The following is a 22,126-nucleotide window of genomic DNA, read 5'->3' on the forward strand; positions in this document are numbered from 1 at the left end:
TCTTAGTCCGTAGGGTTCTATATAGAGCTGACCCACCCTTTACAGCTATAACAGCTTCAACTCTTTAGGGAAGGTTGTCCACAAGGTTTAGGAGTGTGTCTAGTGAAGGGAACGCTTGAGGTGTCAGCATACCATTTGGACAATATCATGCTCCCAATTTTGTGGGAACAGTTTGGGGATGATCCCTTTCTGTTCCAACATGACTGCACACCAGTGGACAAAGCAAGGTCCATAAAGGCAGGCAGGGGGAGAGAGGAGAGCAGCGAGATGACAGAGGCATGTAATCTGACTACGGTATCATGGATCAGTAGCCATGATTACTGTGGTCAGTACACTAAGAAGAGACATAGGAACAGGGAGGATTAACCAGTTGTATTACAGCATACAGAGGGACAGATTGGACAGCACAAGCATGGTGCTGTTCTACTTGCTATAAGGAAACAGGGTCTATTCTTTTTTTTACAACCTCTAATCTGCAAAGGTAGTAGACAGGGTTGTACACATTAAAAATAAAAATTCCCATCTCACTTACCAGCTAGTCTGTAACAAAACAAAATTAGCCCCGTCAACCAGACAGAAGACCTTTGGGATGAATTAGAGCGGAGACTGTGAGCCAGGCCTTCTCACCCTGACCTCACAAATGCGCTTCTGGAAGAATGGTTAAACATTCCCATAGACACACTCCTAAACTTGTGGATAGCCTTCCCAGAAGAACTGACACTGTTAAATCAGCAAAAGGTGGGCCAACTCAATATTGAACCCTACGGACCAAGACGGGGATGCCATTGAGGTTCATGTGCGTGTAAAGGCTGGTGTCCCAATACTTTTGGTGATACCGTGTATATTTGCAGCACTGTAATTCCCCATCTGAAATAAAGTTTGAAAGCTTGCAGTGTGGATCCATTTTCTTTAAAAGACAGTTAGGCATGTACAAAATAATTAATTTTAATGACTACGTGCGATACAATCGTGAGTTTAAAACAATCTGGACATGTTATTAGAAGCTTTGTTCTTCAGCCTAAAGTGATTTTTAAAATGGTTCGTATCACAATCGCGGGTAGACCGTGTTCAGTTTACCAGTCCAAATGAGCACAAAAATAAATATATATATGTATGTATATATATATTTAAAAGGGAACACAAAGTGTCATGTTAAGATAGCACCTTGTCCTGAACACCTTTTTTTTTTCCTTTAATATACAAGTAGGTTTCCTCTGGTCTATTGCTTTTGGGAGCATGTCAGTATTGGAAGGCTGCGGTAGAAGTGGAATGAGGGTGGGAACGAACACTGAGACATTCTTCATGAATACTAAAGCTCTGCCTTCACCGCTCACTTTAACATCGTCAGTTCCAAATCTTGGGGGCTCATCCGGGAGACAAGCAGGAAGAACGTGTGCTTTTCGGTTTGCTGTTTTTTTTTTTTTTATCGCCACGTCAATAAAATTATTTAATTCTTACAGGATTTAGCAATATGCCCGAAATGTTATTGTCCTCACATTTACAGGCTGTGAATTACAGTATTCCACAAGTCTTTCATTCTCAAGTCCAGCAAATAAAAAGCTCTTCTCAGTTTTAATTTAGGGCAGATAATGTACAGTTAAGTTCGCCAAAAGTTCTCTCCCATACGGAGAATTTTACTGTTCAGTGTCTCAGAATAAAATCAATCTACAGTCCCTGTATGACAATGTAGTTTCAAGTTCTGCTGGTACCTTGGCTGGCGCTCCTTGGCACATGACCAGCAAAGTACCTTTTTGCTGGCAAACACAATCCAGTTAGTTGCAGCTTTCATGATAGTTCAACATACAAAAAAAATAAAATACAGACGAAGCCACGAACAGCTCCAACCCTTTCATCGGAATGATGCTCCAAAATTGCCAAGAACGTTGCAAACTCTCTTTCTCCTGCCTTGGTACAAAATGGAGGAACTGAGAAAATGACGGACCCTTAACCTGAGCATGGGGGGTTGCAGCTGTATACAGAATTTTTCACAAAGAAAATAAGATTTCGTTTTAATTCCAGTTCTTGATGACAGCTAAATTGAACGTGATGAAATCAACAGAGAGAGAAATGGCCGTCTGGAAAATGGGAATTGGGATACTTTAGTAAAATTTGAGATAACCATGCAGATGTGGAAGAGGTTGGGAGGTCCTGTGGAGATCCATTAAACGCCAAGGAGTATCTCCGTCATAAAACTGATTCCTTCAGCATAGCAATATTCATATCCCTAAAGTCTGCATGGCGATCATATGCAAGTGCCAGGCTGTGCGGGAGGCTGGTGCTTCCTATTCCTTACTGCTCCAGACTTCTCTTTGTATGCCAATGGCATCTGCTGTGAAATGTCCACCAAAGCACTGGCTACTGCTAGTCCTGGGTATAAAGGTGGAAAAAAAAATAAAAAATAAAAATCACAAAATGTAGGCACATATTACATCTTCAAGATACAGAGACATATCAATCTGAACTCAAAGAGAACATACAGCACTTACCTGTTTTTTTAAATTCAAGTGGCACTTGAGCCAAACCTTTAATTATAACTAATACAGAGTGCAACCATCTCTTTTTGCTGCCTTTATTCTGGTTGTGGATATTTCCTCCCACTTCCTGTCCCCTGAAAACTAGAACCCAACATCCAAAAAGATGGCACTCTGCTGCAGATCCGTATCAAAATGTACTATTTAAAAGGCATATGAATTCATACATGGCAAAGGTGTTAATGCATTTCACCTACTGTGGCATTAAAGTCTGGACACTGACCTGTAGGTCACAGAAGTGAAGCTCGTTCTGCACTGCTGTGAACCGTATTCAGTCGACAGCCAAGTTCAATCAGCCAGTCCAGGCTCAGGAAAGATCCCAACCATATGGTCGGGATACACCCAGATACCTGGACCAGCATTCCACGCAGAGCCTAAGCCAGCCCCTCCGCCACCTTCAAGGCCCAGTGCTCCAGTAAGCGCCAGAGGGAAGAGCAGAGAGCCAAAGACTGACAGTCACAGCTCTCTGCTCAGAGCAGAGAACGGAGCGATCCGAGGGGTTTGATAGCTCAGTTCTCACTGTAGAGCTGGTGGGGCATTGATGATGCATTTATCTAGTTGATTAAAATTGTTTGTTTTTGGGAAGCCCCTATAATCTTCTGGCAGTCCTTGGTGAATGCTGTGTTACCGTTATACAAAGCCACTTACCTCTCTCGTGGATGTCTACATAAGCTCTCTAAAGTATGGGATATTTGGCTCGACTTCCCCTCAACTGCTTCTGCTTGAGAGATTAAGGTCCCTTGGAAAGATATGTATGTGGACATTTGCTCACTAGGGACACTGATTTAAATTATGAGTCCAGCAGTTGGAAAGTGCATATAATCCTAACCAGTGGTACCTTGAGCCGGGGTATGCCCAGAGGCTCTGTTTTATACTTTACCTTGCAAAACTAATAAAACATTTGAATAAAAAAAAAGTGTTTGTATTTTTCTAAGTCTATACTTTTACTTAATCACAATGTTTTTTTTTTACATTTTTTGCTATATAAAGGAAAAAAACAAAACAAAAAAAACCCACGTCTTTCTTTGTTTTGGCTATAACATTTTGCACATAAATCTTTCTACGTAAATTTAGGCCAACGTGTATTCTGTTATATTTCTTTGGTGAAAAAAACCTCAAAACAGTATGTTATTTAGTCTGTGTGAAATTTTGAGTATTTACCATATTAGGAATAATATATATAGATATATATATATATATATATATATATATACATATATAAAATGTATCAATTCTGATGTACTTACTGTCTAATTTCTTGAGGCCCTAAAGTGCCAGGACAGCACAGATAACCCCCAAATGATCACTTTTTGGAAAGTGGACAGTTTAAGTCATTTAGTAAGAGGCATGGTGAATTTTTAGAAGTTGTCATTTTTTGCCATAATCCTTTGGAAAATGATGAAACTAAATAAAAGTTCTCCCTCTAACACAGCATAGGCATACATAGAATTACACCCCAAAACACACTCTGCTTATGCCTCCCAAGTGTGGCGATATCACACATGAGACTTTTTTTTACAACCTAGCCACATACAAGAGTCCAAAATCCAAGGAGCCCCTTCAGGCGCATAAATTAAACATCTAATTTCCTGACTACCTATCACATTTCGGAGATCCTGGAGCACTAGGATAGTGGCAACAATTGGGGATACTGGCTCTGCTAACACTGGCATGGTGGTGATTAGAACACTGGTATGGTGGCAGTGATCAGAACACTCATATGACGGTGATCGGAACACTAGTATGGGGTTTGGCAGTTAGGACATTGCTTAGACACAGCGATCACATGGTATAGGACCACTTTCTTTGGTTCTGTAGCTGGTCGTATGTGCACTCTGTGAGCTGCCAACTGCGGAGGACATATGGAGGTGGTAAATCATAGTCAGGCTACAGTTAAAGGCCCTAGCTGCCAAAATGCACTAGGAATGCACCTTGGCCATGTAGGACTAGATATGTACAGTATACTAGGAGGTTCTGCAGTATTCAGTATATAGCAGAGACCCACAGCACATCTGTGTATGTGATTTAGATTCTTGCACATGGGCACAGATGCCACGGGTCTCTGCCATGTTCCAGATACCAGAAATTAGTGCATCTGTGCACGAGAATCCCTGGAGTCTGCCAGGCCCCAAATATCTGGCAGAGATCTACGCATGTGCTGGCTTTTGAAAAATTGTGGTGTGGAAAAGCAGTGGTGGAGAGCAAGTGGAGGGTAAATACATTTTCAGCAGAGTGTCTTTTTTGCATGTTGGACTTCGGTTTGTGGACTAACAGGAGCCTTCCATGAGGGAATACAGGACAAGGTGGTAGACCTCACTTCACTGTGGCCGATTTACTAAAGAAACAGGCTCTTCGCTTTGCAAGGGAATTTTCCCTTAATTTAGGGAATGAGGTAAAGCTCTGCTGACTACCATGATCCAATTGTGCACAAGCAAAAATATTTTTTTTTATTTTTTGCATTCCTCAAATAGATATACATAGATTGCAGTCTAGACAGGAGAAAGAGAAAATTGGGTTCACAGCAAAGCCCTGGGTTTCATTGGGACCGGATCAACAGGTTAAAAAAAAAAAAAAAAAAAAAACTAAAAGAAAAGCCTGCAAAAAAGAAACTAAAGGCAGCCTTCACATCTAAGGACTGGTAAACTGCAATTATATTACACTTGTGTTTTCTAGGTTTAGATATGCTTCGTAATCCATAAGGAGAACTTTTCTTCCCACTTCTACAAATGTCAATCTAAAGCACAAAAAAACAAAAACAAAAAAACTTGCATACATACGATAATGTTCCTGACTTACCAGATTGTCCTGGAGGTGGAATGCCCCCTAAACCACGAGGCAGTCGTACAAATATTGAAAGGACGGCCGCTTTGTTCCCACAACAAGGCTCCAGGGCTATGGGCTTAGGGACAGTCTAACAAAAGAAAGAAAAATATTTGTGAGTTAATAAGACTGAAGTGTGGATGACACCATATCACCATTCAGAGTCAATAGAACCAATGGCACCACCCTCTGGATCAATGGAGAGTACAAACTAATTCTGTTTCTGCTTTAAAATCTTCTTTTAACCCTTTAGGTTTAGGCACGCAGGCGGTTTTCAGCACTGGATGTACCGTTAGACTTAGCAAGGCAGTGTCTGTATGCAGCAGAGATAAAGAGGTGGATATTGCTGCTGATTTTTTACCTAACATTTTTATCCCATATAAATTCAAAGCTAAAATGTTTATCCATTTTAAATTTTTCTGTCCCTAATTTTGATAAAGACATTTTTAAAGAGGCTTTTTGTTTTTATTGCATGCCTTATTTTAGAACCGGCGGCATCATCGCTAGGTCTCTGTGCTTCACTATGCAATGCAGAAAGGGTAATGATGGTTGGGGGGGGGGCCAGATTCATGAAAACAGGAAGATGTGTTAATGACCAGATATGATTGAGCCTCCACACAAGTGAATAAACTTAAATCTAAAAAATGAAAAGGGCAGGCTGGGGAGGAAAAAGCCAAGTGATATTGGACATTCTCCAGCTAGGAAATAAAGCAGTCTCTTATCTGACCTCTTACAACTTCTAATACAAAATGTGAGACGGTCAAAATGTGCTGTGAAATGAGAGTGGGCCATGTCAGTACAGGAGAGGAGATTGTACAACTGTGCAAGACTGAAGGGATCACTGGCATAAGCCATCGCTGACCTCTCTAGCTGTTTGGACTATGAAGTTTTATTTCAGTTCCTCCATTACAATATTTGAAGATAATTTCTCCGCAATTCCTACATCTACAGCTACATATTAGCCTAAATTGATGCACAAAATAGATTTTTTACATTTTTTTTGTGTGTGTTTTATATTTTTCAAAATTGTTGGTCTTTTTAAAAAAAAAAAAAAAAACTGCAGAGGTGATCAAATACCACCAAAAGAAAGCAAAGGTATCCTCAAAGTAGATGTTCCTTGGATCTTGTCTATGGAAGCTTTACGTTTTTACCTGTTTCCAGGAAGTGATGGAAGCAGCTTTTTTTAAATTTCAAACAGAAAGGTGAAAATTGAAAGCTTCCACAGAAAGCTTCACTCCTGTTGATCGATAGAACATCTGTATGCAGAGCGATTCCTCTACAGGTTTTACCTACATCAGAGTTGGTTCCCTCGATGACCATCTGACCCTTGGCCAGTGGCCGATTGACTCACTGTCGTACGACAGGTGGGTCCACTTTGTCTGGCAAGAAGTATTCATCTTCAATTTTCCATCAGACGAATGCCTATACCGTTTTTAACATGCTTCACAGCTATTTCTTCGTTTGCACTACTCCATTACCACAGTCTTCTCATTGGACATGTGCCCTATGAAGTTGTCTCACATTTCCTCACTCAGTGACGGGACTTTACATGTCATAGTTATTAATCATCATTGTTTTGTTTACTGAATTTGTGTTCATAACACTTCTAATCACCATTTGTTTTCACACACCTATATGGGGTTTCTTTTTAGCGCTACACTTTTGTATATTTTATTTAGGTACAGTGTCGCACAATCACACAATTGTCAGAATAAAGCAGTGCGGTATTGCAAAAAATTGCCTGGTCATGCAGGGGGGTAAACCTTCCAGGGCTGAAGAGGACAAAGCATTTTGTTACATCTGTTCATTAACTTCCTATGCTCTCTACCTCTGCTGACTTATCAGTTAGCATTGTTCTCACTGAGGACTACCAAACACCTCCCCCAAGTTATAGAGGTAAGGTGGTGTTCTTAACACTTGCCCTAGGGTTACTGATACAGAACAGTAAGTGTTGTTGCCCTAGAACAAGAAGTGTTGACAGCAAGATCAGGTAAAAATAAAAGGGGGCAAAAAAAAATAAAAAAATTGCATTTTATATACCACTATGGAACGTGGTGGCTAGAACTGTTCTAGTCCTCAGGATTAACCTTTTGGCAAAAACGACAGTTATCTAACTTCTTCGGAGAGCTACCTTCCCTGGATTCCTTCAGGAGACCTCTCACCTCAATCGAACTTCTTTGCTTGGACCAATCTCCTTAGCGTCTTTATTTCAAACCTTATTACATCACCGAATGGGAAAGGGACCTAGGGGTCGATTTTACAGATAAGCAGGAGGAGAGAATTCTGATGTTCTCTTACAAAACATCGATTTGCACTAAGCACCAAGAATCAGAGTTTAAGGTTCTGACCCAGTGGTACCACACGCCGGTGAAGATTCATAGGATGTTCCCACAAAGTTCGGAACTTTGTTGGCAATGTGGAGAAGAATCCAGATCTCTTTTGCACATCTTCTGGTCCTGCCGCTTTCTACAATTGTTTTGGATGGAGGTGCACCACATAACCCAAAATATCAAGGACCATGAGCTCCAGAAGGACCGCGTATTCTTCCTTCTGCATCACCATTGTTTTTTCGAGCAATGTCTAAAGACCATCTATTTTACCTCTCCCGCTTACAGCGGCAAAGAGCTGCATTCCCCTTTTTTAAGAAGCAGACACGGTCTAGCTGAAATTGTTGCAAAAAATGTTATTAATGTATGTTGTTAGATGCCCCCCAGTGTCAGTGTTGCTGCAATACACTCATGTGAGGGTATTCGCACAGACATTGATGGAAGACCATTGGATGCTGAAACCTTCCCTTGGACATGGCGGATCCGTTTGCTTTTTTTAAGGTTGTTTTGTTTATGCCTCACCAAGGGACTGGCCACTCCATGGCACATTTAAACTCCTAAGTAAGCAGATCAGTGTATTTGGGAACCATAGTATAACTATACAAAATGATGGCCCACTGGGCCATAGTTTGGTATGGCTCGCATCACTGGTAGCAGTAGGAATGTGCACACGGTTGTGTTCAAAGCCATGTGCTTGCCACATGGTTTTGCACACCACCATCTGCACACATCACTAGTGTATTTCTGTTTGAATATATGCATGTGTGTCATTGGTTCTTTTGAATGAATACAAGTGTCTGATTGGCCGATTCTGAAGTCAGCCGCTTCTTTTGTTATCAATGTGTTTAGTATAAATAAAAGCCACTAGGATATTTTGCTCAGGATTTCATACTGAGCTCAAAGGTTACACCAACATCTGTTTGTGTCACTTGGAGAGAAAGAAGGGTGCGCTTTTCCAGCATTATATAAGAGAGGGCTTTTTGTGCTTTTAAGCACAAAGAAATTATATGCTTACAGGGAGTAGTTTTAATTTTCTTTAACAAAATCAACGAAATGGAGGACCTGGTGGCTATGGAAAGGGGTCTCCTTTTCTTCTCCGACCTCTCCCTTCTACCCTGCATTCTTTTGATTTGCTTTTCTTCTTGTGATGGTATAATAAAGGTATTTACCTTGTATAAAATTGACACGGGGTAAAGAGACATCCTAGACCTAGTATTCCGGGTCCTTGGCGTGTACATATATGTGCTTGCTATGGCTTGTACTGTGCTAAACCTTACCTGAATGTATTCCAGTTTAACATTGCCATAACTACGGTTTCTGTAATTACCGTGTGCTGTTCTAAAATAAAGTACTGGGGGGGGGGACTATTCTAGTCATCTCTTCATGCGCACCCACCCCCAATTTCCAGCTGAACTACAGGGACAAGACAGAGAAGCTGGAAGTAAACACAAGACCCATACAAGCCAATAAGGGAGCTCCAAAAATATTTAGTCAGTCTTGTATGTATAAAAATATAAGGGATGACTTTAAAGGCCGAGTGTACCATGGCAGCCGTCATTTTCCTGGTTTTGCTACCTAGAAACACACAAACTTGAAACAAAGCATGCCTAAGACCCAACGTTCATCTTATTTATGTGTACGATAACACAGCCATCAGCTGGATGGCTGCTCTAACGATCGGCCTTGGCTCTTACATCACAAAGCATTAAAAGGGTAAGATGGCGATTATCCATAGGTAGGCCTGCTATCACAGTGATGTCAAAGCCCCCAATTACCTCTGCTATAAATGGCTTGCCCTTTGCCTTGGTGTAGAGTTGGTTACCCTCAGTAGTGAAGGCCCCCACCCGGTGCCAATTATTAGTGAATAAACTGCAGCTTTGTTGTGTGGGCAGCAACCAACAGCCACCATTAAACTATTTAAAGACTTAATGGAAAAGCAAATGTCAGGCTAATAAATCAGGCCCGCAGTATTTATGTGTTCTATTACACCGGTATAATTCTATTAATGAATTAACATCCAGCGCCATGCAAATTAGTGTTTTATGACCCCGCGGAAAGATAAAAGCGGGGCCGCGATTGTTCCAGAAGGCATTTTTCATTTTATTTTCAATAACAGCAGATCACATTGTAGATAATTTGTCTCCCGTTTTTACAACGCTGCTGCATGTCCCTACCGCAGCTCTATATCCCCATTACTTTATGGGGCCTTCAATCTTACGCATCGTATGGATTTACGGCCATGGGATGCCTTTCTGGACACTTAAGATGCAGATGTTCGCTTATTTGTCATTGGCTATTAAAGAAACAGCAAACCTCAAATAAAAGCTGGATCACATGCCAAGACTATGAATAACAACAAACTGTTTGCAAACATTTCTGGAGTTTAGTCGAAATAAAGCTTATATGGTGGATGTAAAATGGTGTTTTGAAAGGCAGCAATGAAGGACAAATATATTAAAGCTGCTAGCACAGGCGTGTGGTTAGTTTGCCGCTAACTTATTGCCTGCAATGAACTTATCTTGCAACAATGGTATCAGCACCCAACTATTGTGTTCAAAACTTCATAATCAAACCTTAGGGACTCCAGTATCAACCCAGTTTTACTAAAACTCCTGCATTCACCCAGCAGAAGAGGCCATTCTCCCTAATGCCAAGTTAAAGCCCAAGTTAAAGCCCATTCACATCAGTGGCAAAGTAGGGTTTACGGATAACAATGCCAATACTAAGCATTTGCACGAATATCTGTACTTGTGTAAAAGCTCCGATACCTAAAACCGATACTTTGATGCTTGGTTCTTTCAGCTGTCAGTGGGATTCCCCACCAATCATTAAACTGTCAGTGGGGTCATCCTGCTGGCAGCTGAAATGTAAAAAGTCACAGCAATTGGAACGGTCAAACCCCCCCCCCCCCCGCCCCCACCACCAAAAAAAAAAAAAAAGAAGTAGCTGGGCAATGTGTATCAACAACATTGCTTAGCTGCTGAAACAGAAAGATAAAAAGAAAAACATTGTTTCTTTTTGTATCTTTCTGTTTATTCAGCTACAGATCAAAGGGATAAACTTCAATCTGCAGATGAAGTCAGTTTAAAGCAACCTGTCAAGTTTTTTATTAAATGTTCCTCTGTTTAATCACTTATTAACCCTTCATTTACTCCATTAAGCCTTAATTAACTTTATTCACCTTCTCCATTTTTTTTTTGTTCACTTCTATTTTATAAACTATTAAAGGAGAAGTCCAGGAAGAGCTAATTTGGCTGGGCTCTCTTATGGGTCATATGAGTGCAATTCGTTTTGCACTTCTGTGACCCATTTTCAGCAGAGAGCGGTCTGAAGTCCACTCTCTGCTGACGTCACCAAGAGAAGTCCAGGCACTGTGTCATCCCAACTCGGAGTCTGGATCCGCCAGGTGCCTGGACTAATCACTGTCTCAGCGAGGAGCTGAGTGCCTTAGATGGCCGCTCCTCGCCCCTCCACAGCCCAGTGCTCTAGTGAGCGTGGAGGAGCAGGAGCAAGAGAGCTGCTGATTGACAGGCAGCAACTCTCCGCTCGGGGAGGTGAGAGGACTGATCCATCGGCAGTGTTTGATGGCTCGTTCTCAGTGAAGAGGCGGCTGGGGACAGATGCAGCATGCACTTAGGCAAGTATGATTATGGGATAAAAAAAAGAAAAATAAAATAAAATCGAATGCTTCTCTTTTAATAATTAAAGTGGTTGTAAACTCTGTACAACCCCTTTTAAATAAAAGGTAAACTTATATTAAGGCTTAACTATAGGTGCTGGAAATATCTCCTAAACCTATACGGTTTAGGAGATATTTACATTATACGCGTGCACCGAAGTCAAGGGTACATTGCTAAAGGGATCATGCCATGACTCGTGGCTCCTGCACGTGACTCCTGGCAGTCACAGAGCCGGAGTCCGCGGGCCTGGAAGGAAGAGGGGTGAAGATGGATACGGGGACAGCAGTGACATTGCAGGCTTCGTTTTCAGGTATGTGACACATAATGGGCATGGGCTACCATGCTTCAAAAAAGCAGAAAGGTGCCAAAATCTTTCTTAAAGCGGAGGTCCACCCTAAAGTGGACCTTCCGCTCATTGGATTCCTCCCTCCCTCCGGCGCCACAATTGGCACCTTTCAGGGGGGAGGGGGGTGCAGGTACCTGTACAGTACGGGTATCTGCACCCACTTCCGGGATAGCTCTCTGCGGAAAGGGGCGTAGATTACGCAACTTTCCAAAAGTCCCCCGCTGCCTGCTGGGAAACACACAGATCCCAGAGGCAGTGGGTTCATCCTTATTGTGCAGCGCGACTCGCGCATGCGCAGTAGGGAACCGGGAAATGAAGCCGAAAGGCTCCACTTCCTGATTCCCATACCCAAGATGGCGGCGGCAGCACCCGAGAGACGATCGAGAGATCGGCTTTGGGTGCAGACATCGCGGGCGCGCTGGACAGGTAAGTGTCACCATTTTAAAAGTCAGCAGCTGCAGTATTTGTAGCTGCTGGCTTTTAAAAAAAAAAAAAAAAACGCAGACTCCCGCTTTAATCTGTCAGGGAGCATAGAGGGTGCATTAACAGTGTATGAGAGCCGATTGTAGGAAAGGCTCCCCACACCCCACCCCCACCAACCCACAGAAGAACTGTGTTCTGTTTTCTTTATAGACAAGCTGTCTGCTGAGCCCTAGTATGCATGTCCATGAATGCGAGTTAGGGAACTTAGATTGTAAGCTCCTTGAGGGCAGGGACTGATTTGAATGTGTGCTGAATATGTAAAGTGGCGTGTAAATTGACTATGCTATACAAGTACCTGTAATAAAAAATATGCTAGGCACCCTTGCCAAGTGTAGTTCCAACAAAGTAAGAAAAAAAAAAGGAAAAAACATAGCATGGTCTGACGTAATCCACTGTAGGCAATAATACTTAACCAGTGACCGCATTGAGTCCTAAGTGAGAGAAGAGCTGCATGAGCGCTTCTCTTTCAAAAATGATTTATAATATCCTATAATATGGGATGACCTGAGCCTGTGCAATCTATTGACAGACCAGGGCATTGTCATACAAAAGGCTACAGTGACTCATGAAATATATAGGAAAGCTTTAATGGGAGTTATAAATAGAAGCTGCCATTGCTGACCTTACGCAAATGCTAGTTCCCTGTCTCTGGCTTCAATGCTTTTTTAGTCAGTGACCTGAAACGTATTAGCAGACAGGGAAATTAGAACTCCTGATCCACCTACTTGATGGAGCAGAACTACTTTTTTTTTTTTTTACGTAAACACTCTGAAATTACAAGTTGCAAATATTGCATATTTGCAAAACTGTCTTGTGGCTTGATTAATGAGTTGCCCGGCTGCTGTTCAGGCACAATGCAGGACCTGGGATTCTCTATTACTTTTTTTGGCTTCAGCTCTGCCAGCTGCACAGTTGAAAGGCTTCCCACACCTCCCCTACATCTGCAGCGAGGACAAAACTCATCACTGCACAGAACAATGCGACTCCTACCAGTTCTCCCTGTTGGCTTACTTTACATTTCACTGCTGAGTTTAGTACAACAAGCAGCAAGTGATTGAAAAAAGATAAATGATCAGAGGGATAAAAAGAGGAAGGGTATGTGCAGAGGTACAAATGTCCCATTACAGACCAGGTTCCAACCTGAGACTGAAAGTAGTTCAGATGCTAGCAGTACCATTTTACTAGCAGTACAATTTTGAAGAGATATATATATATATATATATATATCTATATATATATGTATTTTTTTTAAAGATATTTTGATACTGCTTTTAATTACTTTGCATAGTAATTGGTGAGATTGTCTGAAATGAGTTTTATATCATTAGATGTGTTGCATAACTGCATTATACCATCAAGGTTATCAGTCCACTTTATAGGCATAGCAAATCAATTTTTGGGATAGTACTAGCCTTCCTCCCAACCAATTATCGTCTTTATCAGCGTATAATGCACCCCAATTTAAGAGGGAAGTTTCAGGAAATTATATATATTTTAAATAAACCACTTTGAAGCAAAATAATGGTCAGTGAGCATCAATGCAGCCTGATTAGTGCCCATCTGCAGCTTCAGTGCAGCCTGATCTGTGCCCACCCGCAGACTAATCAGTGCCCACCTGCAGCCTTGCTGTTATACAGTAGCCAGAGGTCCTGTGTACTCGGCTCTGCGTCATGCCCAGTCCCAGCCCTTGGCCCAGATCCTATGATGGACATAACGCTGGTCCAATTCCGGAACGTCCATGCTAGGAGATGTCCAGGGGGCGGGACTGTGTGACTGCGAGCCAAGCACACAGGAGATCCGGCTCTTTTTGGGCAGCACTTGTCCCCTCCTTCCCCTGGCAGTCTAGATTGGCATTTAACATGCACACACAATTTCCCCCCTATTTTAAGGGGGGGAAAAGTGCGTCTTATACGCTAATACGGTACTTAAAGGATAAGTTATAGTTAAAGAAAAAAATTTTAAATTCACATTTTTTCAGATTAAAAAATGTGCATTGTGTTTTTTTTGAAGCCAGTAAAGCATTGCGCCAGCAATCAGGCGATCACTGGTGCCATGCAGGTCTCCTATAGATCTTTCTGTGTACCTTAATGCCCGGACAGACAAGCAGATACACTGACAGGAAGTATCAATGAACAAGAATGGCGCTCCACAGTGGCATGATAGTTTATTCATAACTACAAGCTAACAGCTGCAAGGGATCTTAGGGCTTGTAGTTCATTCACAAAGAGCTATGTGAATGAATGATGCAGCCAGGTGGGTGGAGCCCAGCTGATTTTAAAAAGTGACAGCTAGTACGGGAAACTTCTCCCCGTACTGCTGTCACAGAGGAGGGGGGGGGGGGGGGGAGGAGGGGGAATTCAGGCAGCGGCTGCAGCATTGGGAACATATTACATGTTCCACCCTAAAAACATGTTCCCAAAAGTGAACTTATCCTATAACCAAAAAAAAAAAAAAGCCCATCTAAATCCCTTTTACTTACATAAAGCGGTGATCACCTGATGCTGCAGTGCAGACCCTTCTCTCTTCCTTTGTGTACTTCCTACGGTGTCCTTCTTAGGGAGCCCATGACACTGACTGCATCATGTGTACATTTGTGATTGGCAGTTCAGTGCTGGTGTTTAGTGATGGCCGAACGGTTCGCCCGGCGGTCGTTTCGCGGCGAATTTCCGACATTCGCGGTCCGCACGTTCGAACGCCTTTTTCCGTCGTTCGCCGCGGCGGACTTACGTGTTTAATGTATACAAGAACTTTAACCTTTGGTGACACGTTTATCATGTGATACAGGACAGCCAATTGAGACATGACAGCACATGGACACTTGTACATTCCCCCTAACCTATAAATACACCCGATCCGGTGGCCATTTTACATTCTTTCTTCTGTTAAGATAGGGACAGGTTCCTGTGTGGAGTAGGGAGAGATAAACCACTAGCTATTTGGTACACAAAAGTTCTTTTCAGGACTGGTATAGGTGTTAGGTGTTGATAGGTTTGCTGTGCTGCTGATTCTTGCAGCAGCCTGAGTGTCTTTTGTTAGTTTAGAGAAAGGGAAAGGACGGTGTATGCTACAGGGACAGCCAGATTAGTCTTTCATCATCATCATCATCATCATCATCATTAGCTGTTACTATCAAGGTCCACAAAAGAGCTGTTCCAGTAACCACTAATCGTTCTCTTTTTTTGCCAATTTGTATAGGGACAGGAAGGAAGCAGTGTTGTCAGGCAGTGAGGGTAATTTTAAAGACTTGCTGTTATTATTAGTTCCACAAAGGTTCTTTTCAGGACTGGTATCAGTGGTACAGTAATAGGCTTGTACATGTATAATATTCTTTCTTCCAAATATAGAAAGGATATTATACTTGACTGCTGCCCTTCTGCTGCAGTCTGCTAAACATTCACAACTCACTTGTTCCACAAAAGTTCTTATAAGGACTGGTAACTTGGTATAGGGTGCTACGGTACATAGGCTTGAGTGCGGTACAGTCTGCTGTTCTGTAAGGACCGCTATCGGTCCACAATAGATAGGGTTGACGTGCACCACTGCTGACCGCTGCCCTATACTGCAGCAGTCCTTCAGCGGTATAGGGACTGACGTACAGTCTGCTAATCACTAACACACAACCTGCTTGTTCCACAAAAGTTCTTATAAGGACTGGTAACTTGGTATAGGGTGCTACGGTACATAGGCTTGAGTGCGGTACAGTCTGCTGTTCTGTAAGGACCGCTATCGGTCCACAATAGATAGGGTTGACGTGCACCACTGCTGACCGCTGCCCTATACTGCAGCAGTCCTTCAGCGGTATAGGGACTGACGTACAGTCTGCTAAAAACTAATACACAACCTGCTTGGTCCACAAAAGTTCTTATAAGGACTGGTAACTTGGTATAGGGTGCTACGGTACATAGGCTTGAGTGCGGTACAGTCTGCTGTTCTGTAAGGACCGCTATCGGTCCACAATAGATAGGGTTGACGTGCACCACTGCTGACCGCTCACCTATACTGCAGCAGTCCTTCAGCGGTATAGGGACTGACGTACAGTCTGCTAAACACTAATACACAACCTGCTTGTTCCACAAAAGTTCTTATAAGGACTGGTAACTTGGTATAGGGTGCTACGGTACATAGGCTTGAGTGCGGTACAGTCTGCTGTTCTGTAAGGACCGCTATCGGTCCACAATAGATAGGGTTGACGTGCACCACTGCTGACCGCTCACCTATACTGCAGCAGTCCTTCAGCGGTATAGGGACTGACGTACAGTCTGCTAATCACTAACACACAACCTGCTTGTTCCACAAAAGTTCTTATAAGGACTGGTAACTTGGTATAGGGTGCTACGGTACATAGGCTTGAGTGCGGTACAGTCTGCTGTTCTGTAAGGACCGCTATCGGTCCACAATAGATAGGGTTGACGTGCACCACTGCTGACCGCTCACCTATACTGCAGCAGTCCTTCAGCGGTATAGGGACTGACGTACAGTCTGCTAAACACTAATACACAACCTGCTTGTTCCACAAAAGTTCTTATAAGGACTGGTAACTTGGTATAGGGTGCTACGGTACATAGGCTTGAGTGCGGTACAGTCTGCTGTTCTGTAAGGACCGCTATCGGTCCACAATAGATAGGGTTGACGTGCACCACTGCTGACCGCTGCCCTATACTGCAGCAGTCCTTCAGCGGTATAGGGACTGACGTACAGTCTGCTAAACACTAATACACAACCTGCTTGGTCCACAAAAGTTCTTATAAGGACTGGTAACTTGGTATAGGGTGCTACGGTACATAGGCTTGAGTGCGGTACAGTCTGCTGTTCTGTAAGGACCGCTATCGGTCCACAATAGATAGGGTTGACGTGCACCACTGCTGACCGCTCACCTATACTGCAGCAGTCCTTCAGCGGTATAGGGACTGACGTACAGTCTGCTAATCACTAACACACAACCTGCTTGTTCCACAAAAGTTCTTATAAGGACTGGTAACTTGGTATAGGGTGCTACGGTACATAGGCTTGAGTGCGGTACAGTCTGCTGTTCTGTAAGGACCGCTATCGGTCCACAATAGATAGGGTTGACGTGCACCACTGCTGACCGCTGCCCTATACTGCAGCAGTCCTTCAGCGGTATAGGGACTGACGTACAGTCTGCTAAACACTAATACACAACCTGCTTGGTCCACAAAAGTTCTTATAAGGACTGGTAACTTGGTATAGGGTGCTACGGTACATAGGCTTGAGTGCGGTACAGTCTGCTGTTCTGTAAGGACCGCTATCGGTCCACAATAGATAGGGTTGACGTGCACCACTGCTGACCGCTGCCCTATACTGCAGCAGTCCTTCAGCGGTATAGGGACTGACGTACAGTCTGCTAATCACTAACACACAACCTGCTTGTTCCACAAAAGTTCTTATAAGGACTGGTAACTTGGTATAGGGTGCTACGGTACATAGGCTTGAGTGCGGTACAGTCTGCTGTTCTGTAAGGACCGCTATCGGTCCACAATAGATAGGGTTGACGTGCACCACTGCTGACCGCTGCCCTATACTGCAGCAGTCCTTCAGCGGTATAGGGACTGACGTACAGTCTGCTAAAAACTAATACACAACCTGCTTGGTCCACAAAAGTTCTTATAAGGACTGGTAACTTGGTATAGGGTGCTACGGTACATAGGCTTGAGTGCGGTACAGTCTGCTGTTCTGTAAGGACCGCTATCGGTCCACAATAGATAGGGTTGACGTGCACCACTGCTGACCGCTCACCTATACTGCAGCAGTCCTTCAGCGGTATAGGGACTGACGTACAGTCTGCTAAACACTAATACACAACCTGCTTGTTCCACAAAAGTTCTTATAAGGACTGGTAACTTGGTATAGGGTGCTACGGTACATAGGCTTGAGTGCGGTACAGTCTGCTGTTCTGTAAGGACCGCTATCGGTCCACAATAGATAGGGTTGACGTGCACCACTGCTGACCGCTCACCTATACTGCAGCAGTCCTTCAGCGGTATAGGGACTGACGTACAGTCTGCTAAACACTAATACACAACCTGCTTGTTCCACAAAAGTTCTTATAAGGACTGGTAACTTGGTATAGGGTGCTACGGTACATAGGCTTGAGTGCGGTACAGTCTGCTGTTCTGTAAGGACCGCTATCGGTCCACAATAGATAGGGTTGACGTGCACCACTGCTGACCGCTCACCTATACTGCAGCAGTCCTTCAGCGGTATAGGGACTGACGTACAGTCTGCTAATCACTAACACACAACCTGCTTGTTCCACAAAAGTTCTTATAAGGACTGGTAACTTGGTATAGGGTGCTACGGTACATAGGCTTGAGTGCGGTACAGTCTGCTGTTCTGTAAGGACCGCTATCGGTCCACAATAGATAGGGTTGACGTGCACCACTGCTGACCGCTCACCTATACTGCAGCAGTCCTTCAGCGGTATAGGGACTGACGTACAGTCTGCTAAACACTAATACACAACCTGCTTGTTCCACAAAAGTTCTTATAAGGACTGGTAACTTGGTATAGGGTGCTACGGTACATAGGCTTGAGTGCGGTACAGTCTGCTGTTCTGTAAGGACCGCTATCGGTCCACAATAGATAGGGTTGACGTGCACCACTGCTGACCGCTGCCCTATACTGCAGCAGTCCTTCAGCGGTATAGGGACTGACGTACAGTCTGCTAAACACTAATACACAACCTGCTTGGTCCACAAAAGTTCTTATAAGGACTGGTAACTTGGTATAGGGTGCTACGGTACATAGGCTTGAGTGCGGTACAGTCTGCTGTTCTGTAAGGACCGCTATCGGTCCACAATAGATAGGGTTGACGTGCACCACTGCTGACCGCTGCCCTATACTGCAGCAGTCCTTCAGCGGTATAGGGACTGACGTACAGTCTGCTAAACACTAATACACAACCTGCTTGGTCCACAAAAGTTCTTATAAGGACTGGTAACTTGGTATAGGGTGCTACGGTACATAGGCTTGAGTGCGGTACAGTCTGCTGTTCTGTAAGGACCGCTATAGGTCCACAATAGATAGGGTTGACGTGCACCACTGCTGACCGCTCACCTATACTGCAGCAGTCCTTCAGCGGTATAGGGACTAAGAGTTTTGTCACAGGGTCATTTAAAAAATGACATGCAGAGGAAGAGGCAGGCCCTTCCGCAGGGGTGGTAGGGGTAGGGCAGGAGCAACAGGCTTGAGCCAAAGTGGGAAGTTGCAGAAGGTGCGTTCAATTACTTTAAAGGATGCACCAGACTTGGTTGAGTGGCTCGCTCAGCCTTACTCTTCTGCACCCTCCTCATCCTCTCGATCTGCACCCTCTTCTTCACTCTCTGCTATGTGCACCCCCAAAGACACTACCACCAACAACACGACCACCACCACCACCACCACATACCTTCCGCTTGAGTCACTGGAATTATTTTCCGATCCATATCAAGAGGACATTTCTGATGCGCAGCCACTCTTGGTATTGGATCAGGAAGAGGAGGTAGCAACAAGCGCTACTCAGCAGTCTGACGCCAGTACCCAGATCAGCCCAAGGAGGAGGTTGGTCCCCGGTGTTGCTGCCTACTCCGAGATCTCTACTTATAGCGGTGGGGAAGGTGACGTTGATGATGACGTGTCTAGTGATGTCACGTGGGTGCCCACAAGAGAGGAAGAGGAGGGGAGTTCAGAGGGAGATATGGACCAGCAGATAGGGAGGAGAAGCAGCAATGACTTACATTGCACAGCAGGGACAAAGCAGACTGCAAATGTATCAGGAGCGAGTCATCGACCATGTACGGTCACATCTGGCGCTCCCAGGACACCGGCACATGGCTCCGCAGTGTGGGCTTTTTTTAACGTGTCCGCTGCTGACAATAGCGTTGCCATCTGCAATCTTTGCAGTCAACGCGTTAGTCGCGGTAAGCCCAATACTCACCTAGGGACGACCGCCTTAAGAAGGCACATGAGCAGCCATCACCGAGCCCAGTGGGAGCAACGGAACACACAAAGCCACACTGCAGGCTCTCACCGTCCAGCCTCGTCTTCTACTTCTCCTTCTCCTCTCTCCTCACAATTGTCCTCCACTCCACCTTCCATCACGCCAAGCTCACATTTTTCTGCAAAAAGGCAGGCTTCCGTGGGCCTAATGTTTGAGCGTAAAAAAATGATGATGCCGGATAACCCTCTTGCCCAACGGTTGGCGGCTGGCTTGTCAGAACTCATAGCCCGCCAACTACTGCCATATAAACTGGTGGACTCGGAGGCCTTTCGCAAATTTGTGGCCATTGGAACACCACAATGGAAGGTCCCAGGAAGGAAGTATTTCTCAGAGAAGGGCATCCCAGAGCTATATGGCCATGTTCAGCGGCAAGTGAATGTATCTCTGGCACACAGTGTCGGTGCCAAGATACATCTGACCACAGACACGTGGTCTAGCAAACACGGGCAGGGAAGGTATATCAGTTTTACTGCCCACTGGGTGAACCTTCTGACGGCCGTCAAGCATGTAACCCGTGGCACCCGTGTAGATTTGGTTTTACCGCCACGGATTGCATGCAGGCCTGACTCTTCTTCTCCTCCTCCTACTCCATCCTCCTCCCTCTCCTCCTCAGCTGCCTCCTCCTTTTCCGCTGCTAGCGTCTCTTCCACTGCACCGCCCAAGCTCCCCAGAACCTATTCCACATGCCAGGTGAGACGTTGCCATGCCGTGCTGCGTCTGTTGTGCCTGGAAGCAAAGAGCCACACTGGCCCGGCACTCCTTTCAGCTTTGCGTTCACAGGCAGATGAGTGGCTAACACCGCTCAATTTGACAGTTGGTAAAGTGGTGTGTGACAACGGTGCCAATCTGCTTAGCGCATTGAAACAGGGCAAAATCACGCACGTGCCGTGCATGGCACACGTCTTAAACTTGGTCGTGCAGCGATTCCTTGTCAAATACCCTGGGGTCCAGGACATCTTGCGGCAGGCAAGGAAAATCTCGGCCCATTTCAGAAGATCTTACACGGCCATGGCTCGCCTTGCTGACATTCAGCGGCGACACCATCTGCCGGTCAGACGTCTTATTTGCGATTGCCCGACGCGATGGAACTCAACCTTCTATATGCTTGATAGGCTGCTCCAGCAGAAACGTGCAGTTAACGTCTACCTGTATGAACTCTGCGAAAGAAACGGTTCTGGGGAGCTGGGTTTTTTTTCACCGCGCCAGTGGCTGCTCATGCGCGACACATGCAGACTTCTGCGGCCATTTGAGGAGATCACCAAACTGGTCAGTCGCAGCCATGGCGCCATCAGTGACATGGTACCTTATGCCTTCTTTCTGGAGCGTGCATTGCGTCGTGTCATTGATCAGGCTGTGGAGGAGCAGGAGCGGGAAGATGAGGAAGTCGCAATGCTGGATGAATTCCCAGGGGGGGCTACTCTATCTGAGACAAGTCAACAACAGGAGTCTGATGAGGAGTCAGAGGAGGATGGTGCCGGGGCGGATGAGCAGGAGCAAGAAGAGCATGCTTTAAACCTTTCTGGGATCCCTGTTGTGCGAGGATGGGGAGAGGAGAATGAAGAGGACGACATTATCCTGGATGATGAGCAGGAGCCAGGCCACCACACCGCTTCCACTTTAGTGCAAATGGGGGCCTTCATGCTCCAGTGTTTTAATAGGGACCCCCGTATAAAAAGCATGAGGGTCAAGGACCAGTACTGGGTGGCAACGTACTTAGACCCCCGGTACAAACACAAAATGGCGGAAATGTTACCGCCGTCGCAGAGGGCTGTCAGAATGCAGCACTTCCAGGCCTTGCTTCGAGAAATGCTGCATTCTGCTTTTGCGTGCGCTGGCAGAGGAGCAATTCCCACTCCCAGAGAAGGATTTGCGGGTACCAATCCAACAGCGCCTGCAAGAAGAGGCCGGTTTGAAGATGTGTTGGTGACTTCGGATATGAGGTC

General features: G+C 44.7%; 1 protein-coding gene across 1 annotated transcript in view; it reads right to left on the bottom strand.

The window, feature by feature from the left end:
* Positions 1 to 929: 929 nt before the first annotated feature.
* Positions 930 to 22,126, bottom strand: part of ATRN (attractin) — a gene marked incomplete in the record, with an annotated part of 385,746 nt that continues 364,549 nt past the window's right edge. The window contains 2 exon segments of the mRNA XM_077478033.1: positions 930 to 2,367; positions 5,328 to 5,442. Coding sequence (XP_077334159.1) covers positions 2,243 to 2,367; positions 5,328 to 5,442 — 240 coding nt within the window.

This window comes from Lithobates pipiens, unplaced genomic scaffold, assembly GCF_037356315.1.
Source record: "Lithobates pipiens isolate NorthernLeopardFrog02 unplaced genomic scaffold, aLitPip1_a1.2 Scaffold_13, whole genome shotgun sequence".
Lineage (NCBI taxonomy): Eukaryota > Metazoa > Chordata > Amphibia > Anura > Ranidae > Lithobates > Lithobates pipiens.